Raw genomic sequence first — 8,346 nt, 5'->3', positions numbered from 1 at the left:
AACATTAACAAACCCACCCACTCCAGGATTCAGCACCAGGAAGCAGATGGAAGGGCGCCAGTCACACTTGGGAAGGGAGTGAAGTGACTGGAAATGGAACGAGCACAGGAGAATCTCCAGAAGCCAGGTGGCAGCATTGTCCCCCCTCCAAGACCTCCCCACACAGCCACTTAGTGGTGAAGCAAGGAATCAACCCTGACAATTACCTAGGGCTCTCCCCCATACCATTTACAAGTGCCTTTTCTACATAGGCCACACTACTAAGACAGAGAGTAAAAGTACTCTACCTAATACACAGAAACAAACACAGGAAGGCTGCTAAATTGAGGAGACAAAGAAATGAGGCCCAAATGAAAGAACAAAACAAAACCCCAGAAAAACAATTAAGCAGAATGGAGATAGCCAACCTATCAGATGCAGAGTTCAGAACACAGGCTATCATGATGCTCAGAGAACTTGAGTACAACAAAGAAATAGAGAAACAAATGAAGGTTACACTAAGTGAAATAAAGAATAATCCACAGGAAACCAACAGAGAAGAGAAGGAAGCTGGGGTACAAACCAACAATTTAGAACATGAGGAAGAGATAAACATTCAACCAAAACAAAAAGAAGAAACAAAAATTCAAAAAAGAAAATGAGGATAGGCTTAGGAACCTGTAGGTCATCTCCAAAACATGCCAACATTCAAATCATAGGGGTGCCAGAAGAAGAAAAGAAAGAGCAAGAAATTGAAAACTTACTTGAAAAAACAATTAAAGAAAACTTCCCTACTTTGGTGCAGGAAGTAGAAATATAAGTCCAGAGAGTACAGAGAGTCCCAAACAAGTTGGAACCAAAGAGGACCACAAGACACATCATAATAAAATGCTAAAAGTTAAAGATAAACAGAGAATCTTTAAAGCAGCAAGAACAAAGCAGATAGTTACCTACAAAGAAGTTCCCGTAAGACTGTTGGCTGATTTCTCAAAAGAAACTTTGCAGGCTAGAAGGTACTGGCAAGAAGTATTCCAAGCCCTGGCTGGTGTAGCTCAGTGGATTGAGTGCGGGCCTGCGAACCAGAGTATCGCAGTTCGATTCCCAGTCAGGGCACATGCCGGGTTGCAGGCCAGTTCCCAGCAGGGGACACATGAGAAGCAACCATACATTGATATTTCTCTCCCTCTCTCCTTCCCTTCCCCTCTAAAGATAAATAAATAAAATATTTTAAAAAAAAGAAGTATTCCAAGTGATGAAAAGCAAGGACCTACAATCTAGATTACTCTATCCAACAAAACTATTATTTAGAATGAAAGAGTAAATAAAGTGCTGCCCAGACAAGGCAAAGCTAAAGGGGTTCATCACCACCAAGTCATTATTATAGGAAGTGGTAAAGGGACTTATTTTTTAAAATAAAGATCAAAATCATGAACATTAAAAAGGCAACAAATTCACAACTATCAACAATTGAATCTAAAAACCAAACAAACTAAGCAAACAACCAGAACAGGAACAGAATCATAAATATAGAAATCATCTGGAGGATTATCAGCTGGGGCGAGGGAGAAGGGAATGGGGAAATGGTGCAGGGATAAAGAAGCACACTTGATAAGAACAAAATAGGCAGGGGGGAGTTAAGAACAGCATAGGAAATGAAAAAGCCAAAGAACTTATATGCATGACCCATGGACATGAACTAAGGGGGAGATTACTGGTGGGAAGGGGGCTACTGGGTAGAGAGGGGGAAAGGGGGAAAAATTAGAATAGCTGTAATAGCATAATCAATAGCCTGGCTGGTGTGGCTCAGTGGACTGAGTGCCAGTCCGGGAACTGAAAGGGCACTGGTTCGATTCCCAGTCAGGGCACATGCCTAGTTGCAGGCCAGGTCCCCAGTTGTGGGGCAGGGGGAGGTGGTGAGAGAAGCAACAGTCCAATGTTTCTCTTGCACATTGATGTTTCTCTCCCTCTTTCTTCCTCCCTTCCCCTCTCTGTAAAAAATAAGTAAAAATAAATAAAATATTTAAGAAAGAAGAAAAAGCAACAGATCTTGAGACTCTATTGAGGAGCAAAGTATAAGGAAAAGCCAAAAAAGGCTGAGTGTTGTGGGTGGAGTGAGTGATGAAATAATAGTATCTCTGACAGAATGGAGATCAGGAAGGAGCTGGTTTGGGGGAAGGAAGGAGCTGGTTTGGGGGAAGAGAATTGGCCTAGACTGACATTGAGTTGGTGCTTGGCCATCCAATAGGAGGAAAGGCATGGCTAGTAGGAGGAGCAGGATGATAAAGCACAAGGATAGATTGTGCAGATGTGAAAGTCAGTTGTAAAAAAGTAAGCATCAAAATGGACAACATGAATAGGAACTCCCTGAGGTGGAGAGGAAAGGGAACAGGGGTGGACATAGTAAGGGAATGGTGCTGGTGGCGGTGGGGGTCGGGGAGGAGGACATCCAGCCGAGGAGGCAGGGAAGACTGTACCTGTCAAAGACAAGGAGGGGAGACTTCCACTCAGAATAAAGTGGTCTGCAGGGCCAAGAGTGCACGACGAAGAATTTACAGAAGCCATCGGGTTTGATTTATTCAACATATATGTATGTCAGCCCCTGGGATGTTGGTTAGAAGTTACCCCAGACTTCCAAGAGTGCCAGGCCCAGAGCACACACCTGCATGTGGAAGATTCTGAGGCTGAAAGCTTCCTTCAGTCCACAATGAGAAAGGAGAAGGGGTGGGGAAGGAAGGGAGGACAAGAAAGAGGGAGTGGATGGAAAAATGTATACAGTTGAGAACAGAACACTTTAAATAAATAAATAAACAAACAAACAAACAAATAAATAAAGGCACTTAAAGGAAAGCGAGAACTAGAAAAAGAACTTGCATGCAAACTTCCCCCACACCATCCACTCATGCACCAAATAGGTGATACTTGGGTATTTCTAGGCTAGAGAAAAAGCATCGCTGTAGAAGAGCAGAACTTGTTGAGGGAAGGGAAATGATTGTGGATGTAAACAGAAGGCAGTCCAATTTCCGAAGAGCCAGGAAGAACCCGTTCCCACTTGTTAAGAAACACGGCAAAAAGGTAAAATAATGAGCGTCCCAGTGAATGCTTCTGACTGTGTAGTTGGAAAATGTGGGAATCAGAAAAGGAGACCGCGTGGGAGCGGGGGTATCAGCGAAGGCCTCTTGGAGAAGGTGGCTTTAACCTAATTCTTGAAGGATGGGAAGCGAGGAAAGGTCGGGGAATTCCCAGCCCGGAGCAAACCGAGCACCGCTCTCCTGCGTCGCTCTCCTCTCGCCCCTCCCAGGCTCCCCTTTCTCTCCCCGCCTCTCTCGGCGTCAGCGCGGGGCTCACGTTCCCGGCACTGACGTCAGCCGGCAATGACCTCAGCGCTTTAGAGGCGGCGGGGCGGGTTCCTGGTGAGCACCCGGGGAAGCAGCGCGGGTTTCGGACCTGCCCCCATGGGCTGGCAGCGACCAATGAGCGAGGCCACCGGCTACCCCGCTTCTCCGCAGGGTATGAAAGGCGCAACCGGAGAGCAGTCGGTTTAAAGCCCCAGCTGCAGCCGAGCGGACTTATCCTGCTTGGAGGGGTACGACCTTCAGAGATCTCGCACAGCTCTCGGCTGCCGCAGGGCGAACCGAGCACGACATGAGCCAGGCCACCTGGACCGGGAAGAGGACAAACATGCTCCCCGAGATCGCCGCCGCCGTCGGCTTCCTCTCCAGCCTCCTGAGGACCCGAGGCTGCGTGAGCGAGGAGAGACTGAAGGTGTTCAGCGGGGCTCTCCAGGAGGCACTAACAGGTGAGCCCACGCCAAAGGGTCCAGGCCCCCTCCCACCCCGCCACCCGGGCTCAGCCCTCCCTCCCTACCTGTCCTCCTTCTCCTTCGGCTCCTCAACGAGCAGCTCCGAGTCTCGGTTTCCCTCCGGCCCGGGGGGCGGCCCGCAGGTCTCCAGCTCCCTGGTCACCTCTCTCTTCCCAGTCCTGTGCTCGCTCAGGTCTTGACCTGTGGTTATTCTTGGGGGACACAGCGAGCACAGACTCTTGTGCGGCAGTGCGATTCCGATTCCCCCGGCTTATGTCCGGAGAGAGGGGGTACCGGCGGGTCTGAATGGGGGAGCTCATCTTCCTCACTGGACTCTGAGACTCTCGAAGACACTGCGGGTGACAAATCCCGGCCAGCGAGAGGAGCTCTTTTGGGAAAGGAAGGTGCGCTCGAGCGTTTTCAACAACTGGAGTCCCAGACCTGGTTCTTCCGGCTGTGCGCACGGCGTTTGTCCTGTACGACTTGCTCTAAATTGGAGTCCAGCTCCTTTTGTATTCTGGGTCTAGACCCCTAAGCCATCTGCCACCTATCACGATGCCGTGAGAGCCTTTTAGGTAGTAACTGTGCTCTGTAGGAGCGTGTGTCGTGGGGTGGGGGCTGCGGAAGACAGGGAGGTGGAGAAGAAATAAGCAGCGGCTGGCTGGGGAGAGACCTGTCTCCCAACTGTTTCTAGCCCCTTGGTCGGTCTTGTTGTGCAGCGACAGCCATCTCTGAATGTGCCCACACAAGTTCTGTCTTCTGAGGAGCAACTTATGTTTCATTGAAGCAACCCTTTCTGACCCCTTACCTAGCCAGTTGCTAAGGGGCTGTTACTTCAAAGGAGGTAGAAGGAGACTCGGGGGCCCAGGGTGGGAGGTGCAGTAATTTGCTGTGGATCCAATGATGGTGGATCCAGCCATGATGATTGCCTTCCTGGCTGTGAAACTGGAAGTCATGACAAACCACCTTTTTGAGTTAAAGTCACTGAGTCCCTTCCTCTCTTTTATTTCTTCACCACCACCCCTCCTCCTTTGCAGTAGTAGCACCCCTGGTCCACCTACTCTAACCAAGACATTTCCCCCTTGACCTGTCTCCACAGAACACTACAAACACCACTGGTTTCCTGAGAAACCATCCAAGGGCTCTGGTTACCGCTGTATCCGCATCAACCACAAGATGGACCCCATCATCAGTAAGGTGGCCAGCCAGATTGGACTCAGCCAGCCCCAACTTCACCAGCTGCTGCCCAGAGAGCTCACCCTGTGGGTGGACCCTTACGAGGTATCCTACCGAATAGGGGAGGATGGCTCTATCTGCGTCCTGTATGAGGAGGCCCCATTGGTCACTTCCTATGGGCTTCTCACCTGCAAGAACCAAATGATGCTGGGCAGGAGCAGCCCCTCCAAGAACTATGTGATGGCCGTCTCCAGTTAGCTCCCCTGCCACCCTCGCCTGGCACTCTACTGTACTCATCCTGCGGTGACAACAGGCCAAATCATACCTCAACCTGGGGAACTGTATTTTAAATGAAGAGCTATTTATATATATTATTTTTTTAAGAAAAAGGGAGAAAAAACACCTGAAGATTTTTTTAAAGAAAAAAAAATTCTTAAAGGGTGCTGCTTGGAAGCAGCCACCCCAGGTGCCTTTGGAGACAACTTTTGTGCACTTCAGTCTGGGAGCCAGTGTCTGCCTATGGGAGTGGGGAGTGTTTAGAGGTGGGCCTGACCAAGGTGAGGTGAAGGAAGCTTGGCCAGCACCTCAGGAAGATGTGAGAGGGAGCAAGCAAGGTTAACAGCTGGAAATGAGATAGATCAAGATCTGCCCTGGGAGGTAGGGGGAGGATACTTCACATCTGTCACTCTCCCAACCTGCATCCCTGACCTCAGGAACATTCAGGAACTTAACTCATGCTGCCTAATCTTCACTTTTGTTTTTCTGATGAGATCCTGGGCAGAGAGTGATTCTTTCTGCAGCTTTTCTTAAAATCATCACTAAATTCTATCACCAGGGTTCTATAGATGTTTCTTCTCAGCCAGGAATCTAAAGCTTATTTTTTTGTGGGGGTCAGGGGAGTGAGTAAGGCAGGGGTTGCTTTGCAATGTGCTGCTTTGTGTGTAACTGTGGTGAATAATTTGGGGGTGATTTGCAATGGGATTTTAGGATCCAAAGAGTATCCACTGGGTTTTTTTCTTTTTTTTGGGGGGGGGCCCAAATCCTCCTTTTTAGAACCATATGAAAGTCCTAATGCTGCTGCCATTATCTCTTTGAGAGGTGGCTCAAAAACTATAGGGAACACCAGGTCTTTTATTACTGCCTTCTTTTAAAAAGCACAAAAGTCCTCTCTAACTCTCCCCACTTCTTCCCTCTGGTTGGGTCATGGAGATACCCTATTTTCTAGGACAGGAGTTCTCAGTCACTGTGCAATATGGCTTCCCAGTCCCAGAAGGGGGTGGAAATCTAGCCCTCAGAACCTCCTGGTGCTCTGGTGGGCTGAGGGAGCCATCTCTTTCTCTGTCCTCAGAACCGTAGCTGGCTGCTCAGGTATCCCTTGGCTGATGGAGAGAAAGCCCCAAATTCTATAGGACTACTTGGTATTCTTGTAGGGCTGACACTAAAACCAAACATTGGGCATTGTTTCTTCTCCCTGGTACTCAGAACACCTCTGGGAGAGGTTGCTGACTCTCTGAGTTCAGGCCAAATTTGTCTGTAGACTTGTGCAATATTTACTGTTCTGGGTTGGAGAAAAAATGGAAAACTACCATTGGTTTCTCAGTAACATTAGTGAGGGGTCCTCAGAAGACCTTGAGTTTCCTAAACCTGAACCACCTTAAAAAGGAAGTAGCTAGAACATCTGGTCAATCTGGCTACCCTCCTGCCATTGCCCTTTAGTGAGGAACCTCCGCTCCCCATCCACCCACCACCACTCTTAAACTCCCCTCCCTCTTTCCTGACTTTCTTAACTACTCATTCTGACTCAGAGGTGCTATTTAACAAACACTCTCCCAACCCATTCCTGCCTGTTTGGCCTCCTTTTCAACTCTCCAGATCCAAGATGTTTTCCGAAACTCTGCTTACAATGTTTATTGCTTTAAAGGTAACTTCAGGCCCACAGACACAGGAGCTTATTTTCTGGCTGGTGGGTTGAAACAAAGCTGTGAATCACTGAAGATTATGTTGTTGCATTTTGTCTGCAAACAGGTCCCTGCTTTCTTAGAAACAGCCTCATGGTCTCATGCTTAATCTTTTCTCTCTTCTTTTTGATGTTCACTTTAAAAAAATAAAAATGCCCAGAGCTGGACTGTTGAGCAGGCCTGTCTCTTCTACTAGGTAAAAAAATTATAGTGCTTTTGTAAGCTATTCTGAAAGAAAAGACAAGGGTTACTAATTGTCTAATAGTGTTTTTATATGGAAGAATGTACAGCTTTATTGACAAATGTACACTTTTTTGTTACTTTAATAAAACTGTAGCAGACGAAGTGTGTGATGCAGAGAAGGTAACATTACCACATGGCCAATTTGGGTGTCTTTCTGATCCACATCCTCTCTTTGTATCTTCATTTGCACTCTGAAGACCTAAATCATGTGGCTAGATAAAAGAAAAATCTAAGTTGTGTGGTAAGGGCATTTCTAAGCATCCCCTCTTCCCCAGGAGGCATCTCCTTTACTTCCTTTAATGCATATTCTAACAGTTTACAGTGTTATAGTAGCAAAGCACTTAATTCAGCCAGGGCCCATCTTATGCATCCTGTTCTTGCAAGGCCTTAGTTGTATTCACTGCTTTCATTTAGCAAGAATATGTTCTGGGCACTAGAAATATTAAAGGTGATTGTGACACATACCTTATCTTCTCACAGACTGAGGTGGTGAGCAGGAGACACCAAGCCATTTCCCAGGTTGGGCAGAAATTGTTAGAAATTATTGGTACAGGCTCTCCTGTCCTTTCTGGAACTGCCCTTTGCTGCCCACTTGTCTAATAAGCCTTGTCTTATTAGATGTCAGACGTCAGTAGTTTTCCAGTGACATTACAAGTACAATTTCGACCTGAAGTACTTTTTTTTTTAATTTTCTTGGCCATAGGTGCTGTTTTTACATTTTGAACATGTTGACTCATGAACAATGAGATCCACCCCCCCCAACGCACATTTCATTTCACACCTCTACAACTCTCCTCAACAAGCTTGTAGTTTAACCTAGGTATCCTAGGTAGTAGGTGGGCCTTGGAAGCTCTGTCTGATGCACTTGGAGAATAGGTGAGTCAGAATATGTGGATGGGGGAAGCCAGCTTATCTGCATCATAAATAGAATTGGTATGGAGACCCACTTGTGATGAGGGGTTATTATTTAAATAAATGTTCCAATTTTCATTCGTAGCTCCTAATACAAATGTCCTAGGCATGATAAGGACGCACTTTTTTGGGTGTAAGGACCCAGGGTTAAGGTTGCATTTTTGCCCATCCAAGAGTGCTATTTTCTTTTTTGGTACAAAGTCACCATCTACCTTGTTTCTTAATAGGCCTCACTTAAGAAGATATATTTCATTTAGAAGAAAGCCTGAAATTCACCAA

At 47.0% G+C, this 8,346-nt stretch overlaps 1 protein-coding gene across 1 annotated transcript; it reads left to right on the top strand.

Moving 5' to 3' along the window:
• Positions 1 to 3,391: 3,391 nt before the first annotated feature.
• On the top strand, positions 3,392 to 5,973 carry BTG2 (BTG anti-proliferation factor 2). Its single transcript, XM_037164737.2, has 2 exons — positions 3,392 to 3,775; positions 4,878 to 5,973. Exons 1-2 carry the CDS (start codon positions 3,622 to 3,624, stop codon positions 5,210 to 5,212), a joined length of 489 nt encoding a protein of 162 aa, XP_037020632.2. The 5' UTR covers positions 3,392 to 3,621; the 3' UTR covers positions 5,213 to 5,973.
• The last annotated feature ends 2,373 nt before the right edge of the window (positions 5,974 to 8,346 follow it).

This window comes from Artibeus jamaicensis, unplaced genomic scaffold (genome assembly GCF_021234435.1).
Source record: "Artibeus jamaicensis isolate MK-2021 breed Jamaican fruit bat unplaced genomic scaffold, CSHL_Jam_final contig_475, whole genome shotgun sequence".
Classification (NCBI taxonomy): domain Eukaryota; kingdom Metazoa; phylum Chordata; class Mammalia; order Chiroptera; family Phyllostomidae; genus Artibeus; species Artibeus jamaicensis.
This window is presented reverse-complemented; position numbering and strand designations above follow the sequence as displayed.

Excerpts from the sequence above, each read along its gene's own strand:
- BTG2 (XM_037164737.2), top strand. The coding sequence starts at position 3,622 with ATGAGCCAGGCCACCTGGACCGGGAAGAGGACAAACATGCTCCCCGAG. Across the intron at positions 3,776-4,877 it reads TCTCCAGGAGGCACTAACAG|AACACTACAAACACCACTGG; the intron begins GTGAGCCCACGC and ends CTGTCTCCACAG.